This window comes from Prunus dulcis, unplaced genomic scaffold (genome assembly GCF_902201215.1).
Source record: "Prunus dulcis unplaced genomic scaffold, ALMONDv2, whole genome shotgun sequence".
In the NCBI taxonomy this organism is placed as follows: domain Eukaryota; kingdom Viridiplantae; phylum Streptophyta; class Magnoliopsida; order Rosales; family Rosaceae; genus Prunus; species Prunus dulcis.
Genome location: NW_023010053.1, coordinates 6,272 through 21,745, shown reverse-complemented (window position 1 = coordinate 21,745; position 15,474 = coordinate 6,272). Strand labels below are relative to the sequence as shown.

The 15,474-nt window shown below is 40.8% G+C and overlaps 1 protein-coding gene and 1 non-coding gene across 2 annotated transcripts; one reads left to right on the top strand and one right to left on the bottom strand.

The window, feature by feature from the left end:
* Nucleotides 1-9,144: 9,144 nt before the first annotated feature.
* Nucleotides 9,145-14,526, top strand: LOC117612709. Its single transcript, XM_034341376.1, has 3 exons — nt 9,145-10,902; nt 11,824-13,399; nt 13,904-14,526. The coding sequence occupies exons 1-3, from the start codon at nt 9,145-9,147 to the stop codon at nt 14,524-14,526; spliced, it is 3,957 nt and encodes a 1,318-aa protein (XP_034197267.1).
* LOC117612713 lies at nt 9,697-9,803 on the bottom strand. The gene has a single exon (XR_004583526.1). It is a non-coding gene; the product is annotated as a small nucleolar RNA R71 (small nucleolar RNA).
* Nucleotides 14,527-15,474: the final 948 nt, after the last annotated feature.

Below are 15,474 nucleotides of genomic sequence, written 5' to 3'. Positions count from 1 at the left end.
CTCGAATGAAATGAAATCTCCTGTTTATGTGCCTTGTCTTGTGATGATGCACAAGATTCTTGGTTATGGCTATAGCTGAAGTATTGTCGCATAGAATTTGAGTAGCACCAACCTGTTCTTCACCAAAATTTGTGAGAACAAATCTCAACCAAATTGCCTATGCAGTGGCTTCTGCTGCACTAACATATTCAGCTTCTACAGTGGATAGTGCAACACTACTATGCTTGATGGATGCCCAAGAAAATACACCTGAACCAAGACTAAATGCATATCCAGATGTTTTTTCCATGTCATCCTCACTCCCTGACCAATCACTATCATAGAACCCAATGAGCATTGCTTCTTTCCCTTTCTCATATGCTATGCCATAATCAAGTGTGCCTTGGATTTACCTAAGTACTCTCTTGGCAGTTCCCATATGTTTTCTAGTAGGACCATGCATAAATCTAGCCAAAAGACTTGCTGCAAGCATGATATTTGGTCTTGTTGTAGTCAAGTATAGCAGACCTTCAACTATCTACCTATACACAATTTCATCAGCTTGTTCACTCCCATCCACCTTAGATAATTTTTCATTCACTGCAAGAGGAGCAGCAACTGATTTGTAATCTTTGAACCCAAACTTGTCCAGCAATGACTTTGCATATTTCTTTTGATGCAAGAAGATGTAGGACTCTGTTTATATCACACCTAAACCCAAGAAAGGATGCAATAACCCAAGGTCAGTCATCTCATATTGTTTCATCATTTCAGTTTTGAACTCCGTCATCAATTCTCCTGAGCTTCCAGTGTAAATAATGTCATCCACATATAGAGAAACAATGAGTATTCCACTGTCTGTAGTCTTCACATACAATGTTGCCTCACTAGGACTTCTTTGAAAACCAGCCTTGGTGAAGTAGGAGTTGATTTCTTCATACCAAGCTCTTGGAGCTTGCTTAAGGCCATATAATGCCTTCTTGAGTCTGTAAACTCTATCCTCTTTGTTCTTAATCATGAATCCAGGGGGTTGATCTGCATACACCTCCTCATGTAATACTCCATTCAAAAATGCTGACTTCACATCTAGCTGAAACAACTTCCATCCTTTCTGTGCAGCCAAAGCAATCAATGTCCTGATTGTATCAAGCCTAGCAACAAGTGCAAAGGTCTCATTAAAGTCTATCCCAAGATTTTGAGAGTAATCCTTTGCAACAAGCCTTGCTTTATTTTTCTAAATAGAGCCATCGAGGTTTAGCTTGGTTTTATAAACCCATTTGACACCAATTACTAGCTTATCAGCTGGTCTATTAACCAACTCCCAAGTGTTGTTCTTTTCTATCATTGTTCTTTTCTATCATTGCAATCTCATTCTCCATTGCTTTTTGCCATGACTCATCTTTGACAGCTTCTTCAAAAGTTTCTAGCTCAATGATGCATAGATTGCATCTTTCATATATTTCTGCAATGCTTTTATATCTCAGAGGAGTGTGACCAATCTCTTGTGATCCTAGACCAATTTCAACATGTTCTTCTTCTGGAATCTCTGCTTGAGTTAGGCTAGCTTCACCAGTTTCCTGTTCTTTCATAGTAAGCATATCAGTGATTGGAATTGAAACACTGCATTCCTTTTGTGTATTCCAATCCCAGCCTGCTTCCTCATTGAATACCACATCTCTGGAAATAACCACTTTTCCAAATGCAATGTTATAAAGCATGTAGCCCTTTTCACAGCTTCTATACCCCAGAAACACACATCTTGTGCTAGTCAGATCAAGCTTTTGTCTCTGCTGATTTGGGACATGTGCATAGCACAAAGAACCAAACACCCTTAAGTGTTTAATTCCTGGCTTTCTGCCACTATAGGCATCAAATGGAGTCTTCTTGTTCAAAGCCTTAGTTGGACACATAGTTAGGATATATACAACAGTGTTGACAGCGTCAGCCCAAAACTCTAATCGCATCTTCTTCTCAAACATCATACACTTAGCCATCTCCATAATAGTCCTGTTCTTTCTTTCAGCCACTCTGTTCTACTGTGGTGAATATGCCACAGTGAGTTTCCTTTCCATCCCCATTTCCTCACAGAATTTGTTGAAATCAATGGATGTATACTCTCATTCCCTGTCACTTCTCAATTTCCTTAACTTATATCCACGTTGCAGTTCAACAGTGGCCTAAATCTCTTAAACACATTGAATACTTCAAACTTGTATCTCAAAAAGTAAATCCAGCACATCCGAGTACAATCATCTATAAAGGTAAGAAAGTACCTATTACCTGCCTTTGTGATAGACTGCATTGGACCACAGATATCACTATGTATAAGTTCTAGAGGAATGGATGCTCTAGTAGTAGCAGCCCTAGGAAATGTCTCCCTGCATTGTTTACCTAGACACACAACCCTCACATACTTCTTTAACTGCTTTGATTTCTGGTAAACCTTCCACCATTTCTTGTTCATGCGACAGCTTCAAACTACTCATGTTCAAATGTCCCGACCTCCTATGCCACATAGTTGTAGAGTGACACACACTTACCTTGTAGGCAGTATGTATTCCAGAGTGCAATCTCATTGGAAAGCTTCGATTTCCTCTCATTTGTACCTTTGCAACCATGTTGGAGTGTGAACCGTCATCATAAATTTCCACCTTGTGATCTCCAAACACCAAGTAGTAACCATGCTCCATCATTTGACCCATGCTGAATAAGTTTTCCTTCAGTCCAGGCACCAGCATAACCTCCTTGATGTATCTCTTGCCTATTTTGGTTTCAACCACCAGATTTCCTTTCCCAGTCACTTTAACAAGCTGTCCAGTACCCATTTCAACCTTTGCAGTCACATTCTTGTCAATATCAACAAGTAGATCGTCCTTACCTGTCATATGGTTACTACATCCACTATCTATATACCATACATCCTTATATCCTTTTACACTAGTATTGGAGTTGTTACTAGCATAAAACATGGTTGGATTCAATTCTACCTAAGTGGCATACTTGAGCTGTTGCACTGGTTTCTCATATTTTTCTGGTTTCTTACTATAGCAGTCCCTTGCAAGATGACCAAACTTGTCATAGTTGTAGCAATTTGGCTTGCCCTTAAATCGACACTCACCAAAATGCAATTTTCCACAGTACTTGTAGGTATTTCTATGGCCATCAGTGGATTTGTTATCCCATTTGTTACCTTTTGCCTTCCAATTCTTCTGATCCTTAGTACTTTGACTTCCAGTGGGCTTATCTGATTTGTGATTCACACTCAGACTAGCAAATGCTCTCTCAGTTTTGTTTTCAGAATGCCTATCTAGCCTTAACTCAGAGCTCTTCAAAGAGGCTACCACTTCTTGTACCTCAATCACATCCAAATCCTTCGAGTGTTCAATAACAGAGCAAATAGAGTCATAGGCTGATGGCAGACTAATTAGCAACTTTTGAACAACTCGCTGTCTAGATAATTCCTCTCCATAGCTCCTAATTTGATTTATTATATCAAATAATCTTGTAAGATAAACAGAAAGTGATTCATCATCTCTCATTCTTGTATACTCAAACCCCCTATGAAGACCTTGTAATTTAACACTTCTGACATGTTTATCACAATGGAATTCTTGCATCAAGATATCCCAAGCTCCCTTAGAGGTATCTTCGTGAGAAATCTGAGAAAAATCGCATCAGAAACTGCTTCTTGAATCAGACCCAGAGCTTTAGCATTCTTCATGAGCACCTCTGTGAGAGTCATCTTCCCAGCATCGCTTGATTCTTCTTTTTCTTTCTTCTTTGAATCAGCTCCTTTTGAATCTGAGCATTCTACTCCCTTCTCAACAAATTCCCATAACCCATGAGATTTGAAGATGGTTTTCATTTGTATGCTCCAGAATTCATAGTTCTCGCCGTTCAAAATCGGCGCTCTTAGCTCACCTCCTCCAGACCCAGCCATGTTAGACACAGATCTCGCAAGCAATTTCTTCAATTTCAGCTTGTTTCTCCCACAGATTCAAACGCCCAGATTTAAGCAATAGAACCTGGCTCTAAGGCCATGTTAAATTTTGGAGAGAGAGAGAGAGAGAGAGAGAGAGAGAGAGAGAGAGAGTGAGCTTGAGGAAGGAGCAAAAATGAATTATATTCTTTCACTCAAGCACACACTGTAAGAACCCAAACCAAAATATCTAAAAAATTAAGATTTCTTTATTCTAGCCAAAAGACGATTTTGCCCTCGCATTTTTTTTAAGGGGGAAAATTTGACTTTTTGATCGGGAAAGAATTCGGGAATTCCGCTTGCGCCGTTGCGTAGAGCACGGCGAGACGAGTCCGTAGGCACGGAGTAGACCCAAATCGGAGTTTTAACGAAGAAAATACGGTCAAAACATCGCGAAGGGCAAAATGGTAATTTGGCCAAAAGTCAGATTTTTATCCCTGTTTCTCTCTCTCTCCCCGCGTCATTCTCTCTCCTCTCTCCCGATTACACAGCACCCGTGACCTCCTCCCCTTCCAGCCGACCTAGCCGCCACCACACCGCGACCCGATCTCCGGCACCGGTCCCATCCGAACCGCAGCTCGCCCGCCGACTTTTCCTGACCAACCCCAGCCATGCGCACGCCGGAGCCTGGCCGGAATCGGCCATTGTTGCCACTGGTCGTGTTCGAACTTTTAGTTCGAATATCTCCCTCATTTCTTCACCAAATCTTTCGAGTGAGGCATGGATCTTCACCTATTTTTCATGCTCTAACTGAGGGTAGGCTGGGCTTTGAGCGATTTCATCTCTAGATCACTCGATTTTCGACTTGAAGTTTGGCCGAAACTTTGGCCCTTCGAAACTACTGTTTCCGGCCACTTTTTGGGGGTGGTCCAAGAACAAAAGTGACTCCAAGTAGGGTGTTTTACCTAGGGTAGGAGTTTGGAGTCTCGGTTCCACGATTTTTCGGCACACCCGAATCGCTTTGGACACCCAATCTGGCCGCGCGTGTGGCGGCGCGTGGGCCAGGGTGGTGGCACGGCTCTAGCCAGTTTTGAGGTCCTCGTGTCGTCACGAGCGCGTGGGATTTCGCGGATCTCGATTCGGAGTCCGTTTGAGCCCCGAACGGATTTTCCATATCGCGCGATCCGTGGATGCAGTGTCGTTTAACCGTTCGATCGCGCTGAATTTTGGATATGTCGGTCTACGTGATTTCGGGATCGCGTAGGATTCGACGGATCACGAATCGGAGTCCCGGATACTCCGGAATCGCAAACCCTGGGGCTAGGGTTAGGGTTTTAAGCAATAACGCGATTTTGGCCAATCCGACCGTCTGATTCGGACCAAATTCGCAGAACATGGTTCCCGCTCTATGAAAAACCTTCAAGGAAGCCCAGATTGGCCATCGAGAATCGTGGACCCCATGGGTCCCGGGTGGGCCGATCGGGCAGCTTATCGCTTAGTTGAGCGTCGGACCTTCTAGAGTGGTCCAAGTGTCTAAAAAGGGCTAATGTGGGCATAGGAGTAACTCAGGATGAAATGCACGTATTTCTAGGAGCCGGGGGCAGGGTGTTGAATTTAAATTTCTTTTTATACAGCAGTTTATTAATTTATCATTCTTGGATAAGCAGGCACCAGGAGTCCGGCTAATTCACAGGAGGGACCTTCGAGAGGTCCAGCCAGCTCGGACCAGCAGTGAGTGGACTTTTCTTTCTTAAAAGGATTTTATAATTATATTTTATATTTGAACTTGAATAAGTGATTTAGCATGAATTTTATTATGCAATACTTTTATTTTTATACAAATTAACTAAAGCAACAGATTTGAGATTCTTGAGCTAAAACAGCAGCTTAGCTCAGAGTTAGCAGATTTTATCAGAAACAGTGATTTTAGACCACCATGTACCCACCTTACAGTTGGTGATTACCCAGAGTTGGACCGATGTCGACGGACATCCGGTCCGATTTCAGTTAGTCAGTGCACTTGACTTGCCTCACGAGTTCCGGGGACGCTCGGACCGTGAGTGCCAGGATTTGCGGCTCGGCAGACTTGGTGTCCCGAGACCTGCCAGGATTGCGGCTCGGCTGACTCTGTGTCCCCGAGACCTGCCAGGATTGCGGATCAGGCTGACTACGGTCCCCTGCATCCTGCCTGAGCGACTCGAGTGACTTGGTGTCACCGAGGACCTGCCGGCGGATCAGGCTGATCATAGTCCCCTGATTTCGCCAGTTTGCGGCTCGGGTAGCCTGTGTGACGCCCGAGACCTGCCAGGGAATTGACGGCTATCAGGGGTACAATTAGGTGGCAGTTTTAAAGGATTTTAAAAACTTTTAATGCAGTTATTACTTACTCCATTTTTATTAGTAAGTTTACTTGAGTTATACTGATATATCTTTGTTTAGTATATGATTATAATCATGTTAACTATATTTCTTTGAATATCTCAAGTTGATTATGATCAGATTTTAGTTCTATATCCCTATGTTTTTCAAACGGGGGTTAGTATGTTCTCAAATGATTTTCACGAACATTATTTTTGTCCACTCACACTTTTAAATTTGTTTTCGCCCCCAGGCCGTAGAAGAACGAGGGAAACCACCCGGGCCGTCTTCCTAGCTTCCGACCCACCACCAAAGTGTAGGAACTCGTTGTAAATTCTGTAAATTTGTTTAGAAATTGCTCTGATATCTTGTTGAACATAAGGAACTGAGGTTGGAAACTGTTTGTTGAATTAGTCTGGCTGTTGGTAGGATTTCTGAGATTGTTTGGCAGGTGGAAGACTTTGGGTATGGTAAAAATACAGGGGAGACTCTGCCGAATTTTCGGCAGAAGTCGGAAGGAAATTAATTAAGGAAAAGGGTAAAAAGGTCATTTGTGTCCGACAGTTGCCAGGTGTCGGACACGCACAGGAGTCGGCTCGGTTTTCAAAGCGAAAATTGGGTCGGGTCCTGTCACACACTGTGCACATATAACCATTGGGAACAGGATATTCCCAAGTTATATCATCCAAATCTAACCTTCCTTTCTTGTATTCTAAGATTACATCTTAACTGTCCACTTGGACTGTGATCCAAGGCCTCACATTTAAAACTGTAACTTTTGTTTACACCATAATCAACAGAGCATATCCAGCATCAAAATGACTAGTACCAAGGCAGACACGCCTTCTTCCCCGCTGAAGGAAGACACCATTCCGAAGTGCTAGACACCTGCCGAAACTTCAGACTGCCAAAGCTCTCGGCTGCCGAACCTAATCTCCAAGACACGTGTCACCACCATAGCGACTTGCACAAAGTCCCACATCGAAACTTTGTGCAAACTTCCCACTTTCATTTCCCTACAAATAGGGAACCGTACCCGAGTAAAAAGGGTAACTACTTTTCACACCTTTACTGTTACTCTGCCAAAGTTACAACTTATAGCTGACTTAAGCATCTTAGAGACTTCAGCAGGCACCACATCGATGTCCGAAGCTTGACGACTGCTTCTCCCACTTTGTCTGTTGCAATTTCTACCCTTTCTGAAGGTCCTTACCTTCTCCCCTGTTGAAGACTCACCACATTTCTCTAAGTTGACCATCTCTGAAAAAGAGCATCAACAGTTTGGCGCCGTCTGTGGGAATCGACTTTTGAATCCCATTTTTCTCTATCAGCCCAGCTGGCTCATTCTCTCATCAGGCCCCGTCGCCTCTTCTTCACCCCACACTATACTATGCCGACCGAGGATAGCCACGATACTCAGCACCATACTGATAACTCATACATTTATACATATATATCATCCATTTCTAGTCTATTTGTGATGTTTTTGAGTTAAACTTGTTGCGTTTTACCCTATTTTGTGTTAGTATGCAGTTGCATCTACTTTAGGATCAAGTTGAAGGCAAAAGAAATGAAAACATGCCATTTTTGGAGCTGACCCTTATTCAAACATGGAAACAAGTTTCGTGACCTGTTTTGAAGTCCAAATAAAGAATCCAAGGCGAACCTGGCTTGGTTGAAGACTAAGAGCAGAATGGGAAAGCAATGGGGATTTCTAGCCTGATTTGGAGGTGCCAAATAAGGCAAAAACGTGCAAAATAAAGGCTGATTTGTTAGGATCTCTTTGGAATATCTTGCAGCCTATTTTACACCATAAAAACTTGCCTTTTAGCCACTTTTAAAACCCCTATTTATTTTGGACGAATTTCACAACCCTAGAACTGACTTCTTGGTTATTCTCTCCTTTCATGCACACTAAAACCCTAGCCGTCCATATATTTCCACCATTAGGACTCAGCGCAAGAGGTGGTTCTTGGAGAAGTTCAACATCAGAATTGGTTCAAGGGTTTCCTCTCATGAATTTATTTTCACTCATGTTGTTTATTTTTGTTTTATTCTCTTTGAACATGATGTGTAACTAAATTCATAGCTAGGGATTTCGATGTAGCCTTGCAACATTGATCCATGTTTCTAAGTTAAAGTATTCAATTCATCAATCTGTTTCTTGTTTCATTCACTGAATCTATTGTTCAATTTGTTTGTCAATTTTAATGTTTGATCACCATTAGAGTTGCCTACAGATTATCTAGACAAGGTTATAGTAAACATCATGCTTAATCTTGTTAGACATGTGAATGAATGAAGAGAATGCTATGCAAACATCATGCTGTGTATTTTCTTTGGTTCTTTAACGTTTTCTTGCATGCTAATGACTCTTAACTTGGAACCAAAGTTGAACATCCCAACTAGGTTGCAGATTAGGAGAATTTGATCAAAACCACACATCATATGGCTGGTCATATATATGTAAAACGAACTCTGGAAACAGGTTGGTAGTTGAGTACGGTTTAATTTTATAAACATGGAATTAGTTTTGCAATGGTGAATTCAAAATCCCTGGTCTCTTCCCTATTCTTTCTACATCAATATATCATTCACTACTACTTTCTTCTTGCATTTTAAGTTATTTTTCATTTACAACACAAAAACTACTTTCAAATTGTCACTTTCATTTTTAGTTAGGGTTCTTTCAAAACTAGTAATTTATAGAGGTCCAATCGGTCCCTGTGGTTCGACACCCTTACTTGTACCACTATACTAACCATATATTGGCACTTGGAAGGAACACAACAAAATTTTGGCGCCGTTGCCGGGGACTGATTTCAGTCCTCTATAATTGCTTGTTCTCAAACCCTAATTTCGTTTTATTTTTGTTTCTCAGGTAGTATATGTCAGATACACTTGCTGAGATAGGCCAAAGACTTGAACGGTTGAAGAGCAACACTTTTGAGAATTCTATATCAGCTAGTGCCCAGACTAGCAGTGTAGAAGAGGACAATAGTTCTTCTAGCCCAACGAGTGTAGATTCTTTCGATAACTCTAATTCTGACAGAGAAGAAGAGATGGCTGGCAATAACGATGACAACCGAGCTTTGGAAGATTATGCTCAACCGGTTATACCAAATTCCCCTTCGTGCATCTTGCTGCCTACTGAAGCTAGAAATTATGATCTCAAATCTTCACATTTTCACATGCTTCCTTCTTTTTATGGTTTACCTAACGAAGATCCATTAGCCCATATTAAGGAATTCTACAATGTTGTGAGTGGTTTACCTTTGCAGGGAGTGACTGAAGCAAATCTGAGGATGAGGGTTTTTCCTTATACATTGAAAGATAGAGCAAAGGGTTGGCTAATGACTTTAGCACCTGGTTCGCTCACCACTTGGGATGCCGTAGCTAAGAAGTTTTTGGAGAAGTTCTTCTCTACTCAAAAGACAGCTACTTTGAGAGGGCAAATCTTTAACTTTAAACAAGATGATGGAGAACCTTTCAATGAATGTTGGGAGCGTTTCAAAGGGCTGTTGCTGCAATGTCCACATCATGGGTTACCTCTTTACTTACAAATGCAAATTTTTTATGATGGACTAACCCAAACATGTCAATCGACTGTTGATAATGCAGCAGGTGGAGCTTTGAAGAAAAAAAATGCTCAAGAGTCATATAACATTTATGAGATGTTGGGATCTAATGCTCAACACAAAGATACAAGAGGTAAACGAGTTGGAGTGTATGAAATGAGTTCTAATAATGATCTTGCCTTGCAGGTGGCTAGTTTGGAAAAGAAGCTCGATTCTATGCTCAATATGGTGCCTAAGATAGCTGAGGTGTGTGCCATTTGCAACATACCAGGTCATCCTACTTATCAATGCTCGGCTAGTGAGGCTTATCCCGAATTCGTTCAAGAGCAAGTGAATCTCATGAATTCTTACAATCAGAGGCCGAGGAATGACCCGTTCTCTAATACATATAACCCTGGTTGGAGAGATCATCCCAATCTCTCATGGAAGAATAACAATCAATTTCAAAATTTCCAACCAAAGCCTGCCACTACGCTTGAAGATACGGTCAAAATGCTAGCTCAAAACACCGTTCAATTCCAGCAAACTACCAATAGTACTCTCCAACAACATTCAGCTGCTCTAACCAAAATGGAGACACAATTAGGTCAGATTGCTGATGCTTTGAGTCAAAGAGAACCCGAAAAATTTCCAAGCCAACCGGTGATACTTCAAAGGAACCAAGAGCAAGCCAAAGCGGTCATAACACTTAGAAGTGGTAAGGTTATTAATAATGGAGTTGGCAATGAAGTTACTAATGAATCTGATCATGTGAATGCAGGCCCCACTCAAGAAGAGAATGAGAAACCGAATGACGATCCAAGCAATGCCACTTCTTCGTTTGAAGCTCCAAATTTTCACAAGGCTGAAAAACCTTACTCTCCACCCATCCCATTTCCTGGAAGACTTGCCAAAAGCAAGCAGGATAAGTCATTTAAAGAAATTTTTGATATTTTAAGTAAAGTGAATGTTAATTTACCTTTGCTTGATGTCATTAGGAATATGCCAGCGTATGGGAAATTTTTCAAGGAGCTAAACACTTATAAGAGGAAGTATGGACCTAATGAGAAGGTGATGGTGTCTGAAAATGTGAGTGTTGTGCTTCAAAGAAAGCTCCCACCAAAACTGAAGGATCCGGGCAGTTTTTCTATCAATATCACCATTGGAGACAAGCTAGTTGAAAAGGCTATGCTTGACTTGGGGGCTAGCATCAATTTAATGCCCTATTCAGTGTATCTTCAATTAGGTTTGGGGGGTTTGAAGGCAACAACTATTTCATTGCAACTTGCTGATCGATCAGTGAAATATCCAAGAGGTATAGTGGAAGATATCTTAGTTCAAGTTGACAAACTAATTTTGCCTGCTGATTTTGTAGTGTTGGACATGGAAGAGGCTCCTCTACATGATCGTGAGTTACCTATTTTGCTTGGGAGACCCTTTATGGCCACGGCAAAGACGATCATAGATGTGCAAAATGGTCTCCTCACCATGACTGTGCTAGGAGAAACTGTACAATTCAAAGTGTTTGAATCTCTTTCTCACCCTTCTAGTTCAATTGATTGTTGTTCGATTGATGTGCTTGATTCACTTGTTTTCTCTAAGTTTTTGCTGGCACAATCCAATGATCCATTACAATATGTTTTGAGTCAATCTCAAAATGACTTTGATGAAGAAGTGCTCATGGAGATGGTGGCTGCCTTGGAAGCATTAAAACAATATCCCTCCACTTTTTCGCCTCTTATAGAGCCATTAGAACCATCTGCCACACATCTGATCCCTTCTATTGTTAAACCTCCAAAACTTGACCTTAAACCACTTCCATCACATCTAAAATATGCTTACCTAGCTGAGTTTGAAACTCTCCCAGTTATAATAGCATCTGACCTCACCCCTTTGGAAGAAGATAAGCTAATTAGGGTGCTAAAAGAGTTCAAATCAGCCATTGGTTGGTCTATTGCAGATATCAAGGGAATAAGCCCTACCATGTGTATGCATCGAATTTTATTGGAGGAGGGAGCAAAACCAACTCGTGAACCACAAAGAAGGCTCAATCCACACATGAAGGAAGTAGTGAGAGCTGAAGTGCTGAAGTTGCTAGATGTGGGTATCATATACCCGATTTCTGATAGCAAATGGGTCAGCGCTGTTCACGTAGTGCCTAAGAGGATTGGAATCACAGTGGTAAAAAATGAGCATAAAGAGCTTGTTCAAACGAGACCTGCAGCTAGTTGGCGTGTTTGCACCGATTACAGGAAGTTGAATTCGGACACTAGAAAAGATTATTTTCCTATGCCTTTTATTGATCAAATGCTTGAGCGATTAGCTGGTCACTCATATTATTGTTTTCTTGATGGATATTCAGGTTATAATCAAATTGTGATTGCTCCGGAAGATCAAGAGAAGACTACATTCACCTGTCCTTTTGGCACTTTTGCATATAGGAGGATGCCTTTTGGCCTTTGCAATGCCCCAGCAACATTCCAAAGATGTATGCTGGCAATCTTTTCAGATATGATTGAGAGATTTATTGAGGTATTCATGGATGATTTTTCAGTTTTTGGTTCTTCTTTTGATAATTGTCTTAACCATCTCTCTCTAGTGCTTCAAAGATGTCAGGAAACAAATTTGATTCTCAATTGGGAAAAGTGTCAATTTATGGTGAAACAAGGTGTTGTGTTGGGGCATGTAATATCCAACAAGGGTATTGAAGTTGACAAAGCAAAAATTGACATCATCTCAAATATGGCAGCCCCTGCTTTAGTGAAGGGAGTGAGAAGCTTTCTAGGACATGCTGGTTTTTATCGTCGTTTCATTAAGGATTTTTCCAAGATCACTCATCCATTGTGCAATCTTTTGGCCAAAGATGTTGTATTTCACTTTGATAAAGATTGTATGAATGCATTTAATACCTTGAAACGTGAACTAACCTCTGCTCCTATCATTATGGCACCAGATTGGTCTTTGCCTTTTGAGCTAATGTGTGATGCCTCTGACTATGCTATTGGTGCTGTTTTAGGTCAAAGAGTAAATAAGCTGCCACACGTAATCTACTATGCAAGTCGGACGTTAAACGATGCTCAACTCAATTACTCTACAACTGAGAAGGAGTTGCTTGCTGTTGTTTTTGCTTTAGAGAAATTTCGTTCATATCTTGTTGGCTCTAAAGTTATTGTTTACTCTGATCATGCAGCTCTTAGGTTTTTGTTGACCAAGAAAGATGCTAAACCACGTTTGATCAGATGGATACTCTTGTTACAAGAGTTTGACCTAGAAATTCGAGACAAGAAAGGGAGTGAAAATGTTGTTGCTGATCACTTGTCGCGCCTTGTTGATGAAAACCATGGAGATGGACAAATTTTGCCTCTCAACGAATCATTCCCGGATGAACAACTCTTTGTCATTCAAGATAAAGAGCCATGGTATGCTGATTTTGTCAATTATCTTGCTTCTGGTGTAATTAGAGATGATTTGACTTTTCAGGAGAGAAAGAAGTTCTTTTCAATGGTGAAACACTACATGTGGGATGAGCCCTATTTGTTCAAGTATTGCCCTGATCAAATCATTCGAAGATGTGTTCCAGAGAGTGAGCAGCAAAGCATACTAACATTCAGTCATGCATTGGCATGCGGAGGTCATTTCAGTGCTAAAAAGACAGCTTTAAAGGTTTTACAATCTGGTTTCTTTTGGCCTACATTGTTTAAAGATGCTTTTGATTTTTGCTCTAAGTGTGATAGGTGTCAGAAAATGGGGAGCATCAGTCGCAGGAATGAAATGCCATTAAACAACATTTTAGTGGTAGAGCTGTTTGATGTGTGGGGAATTGACTTCATGGGACCATTCCCATCTTCTTTTGGATACATATACATACTAGTGGCAGTAGATTATGTATCAAAATGGGTTGAGGCAACAGCTACACGAACTAATGATCACAAAGTTGTTTTGAATTTTCTCAAAGATATGATTTTCACTAGGTTTGGAACTCCGAGAGCTATCATTAGCGATGGTGGCAGTCACTTCTGCAACAAACCTTTCGAGGCATTGATGAAGAAGTACAACATCACACATAAAGTGGCAACTCCATACCATCCTCAAACCTCTGGACAAGTGGAAATCAGCAATAGAGAAATAAAGAACATCTTGATGAAAACCGTCGGCCCTACAAGGAAGGATTGGTCACTAAGGTTGAATGATGCACTTTGGGCGTATCGAACAGCGTACAAGACCCCAATTGGAATGAGCCCTTATCGACTGGTGTTTGGAAAGGCATGTCATCTGCCAATGGAGCTCGAGCACCGTGCATATTGGGCCATAAAGAAGTTCAATTTTGATCTCAAAGAAGCTGGTACAGTAAGGAAGCTCCAACTCAATGAGTTGGAAGAGCTCAGAAATGAATCATATGAGAATGCAAGGATCTACAAAGAACGAACCAAGCTCTACCATGACAAAGCAATTCTTAGGAAGGAGTTTCAACCAGGTATGAAAGTACTTTTGTATGACTCACGTTTGCAACTGTTTCCAGGTAAATTGAAGTCTAGATGGGTTGGACCATTCAAAGTGCTTCAAGTATTTCCCCATGGAGCTATGGAGATAGAAAACATCAAGAATGGCACCCGTTTTAAGGTCAATGGACAGCGTTTGAAGCCTTATTTGGAGAATGTTTCACAGGAGCAGGTTTATGTTGTTATAGATTCTCTCGAGTTTATGGCAACTTAGACACACTACCATGTCTTGCCTAGACATTAAATAAAGCGCTTGCTAGGAGGCAACCTAGCTGGGTTTGTGTTCTTTCCGTTTATTTGTGTTAGTTTTTAGTTTTTATTTTATTTCTTTCCATGCACACTGTGCCAATTTGCATTGCATCCATTCCATTCATTTTTTTTAAGCATCGAGGACAATGCTTAGTTTAGGTTTGGGGGTGTGGGATTTTCGTTTGTTTTTAGTTCTGGTTAAAGTTTGCTTTTGCTTACTAATGTGAATGTATATGAGGGCTATGGTTTACAATGAGGACTACTGTGATGTCATGAAAAAGTTCATATCATATCTTTTTTTTTTTTTTTTCAAAGCTGTTACTCTGGGAATCATGGTGGTTAAAGTATCATGCTCAAATTCTGGAAGAAGAATTGTGGAGACTACCCTAGTGAGTGATTTTGAGCCTATTTACTTCTTTGAGAGGGTCTAAAGTGTTTGTACTCCTATCTTTTTGCTTCAATTTCATTTCAAATGATCTCATTATTTTTGTTTGATTGAATGCTAAGAATTATTTGCTTTCGCAGATACCATGTGTTTGGTAACATTCATGAATGAACTCATTGAGACGATGTTAGGCTATGCATGTCTTAACCACCAAAAGGCCTAATTTCTTACCTTTATGTGTGTGCCATTACCCCATTTTGAAGCCAATCATTTTTAGCCATTTTCTTTTCTCACATTTGTTTCCCCATATCCTTTTATCTCAATATGAGATATTTAGCCCATTACAGCTATACCCTATAGTTTGGGGAATACCAAAGTGATGAAGACAAAGATAATTCGAGCTCTACATCAAGAAAGTGGTATGTACCGAGGTATGTGTGCTGGAATTGTAGAAAAAAAAAAGAAAAAAAAAACAAAGTTTTAGAAAAAGAAAAGAAAAGAAAAAGAATCAAAGAGGATGTAATTTCT

Coding starts and splice junctions, on each gene's coding strand:
- LOC117612709 (XM_034341376.1), top strand. CDS start 9,145: ATGTCAGATACACTTGCTGAGATAGGCCAAAGACTTGAACGGTTGAAG. Junction 10,903..11,823: donor AGGTGATGGTGTCTGAAAAT/GTGAGTGTTGTG, acceptor ATTTTATTGGAG/GAGGGAGCAAAACCAACTCG. Junction 13,400..13,903: donor AAGATGTGTTCCAGAGAGTG/AGCAGCAAAGCA, acceptor CATACCATCCTC/AAACCTCTGGACAAGTGGAA.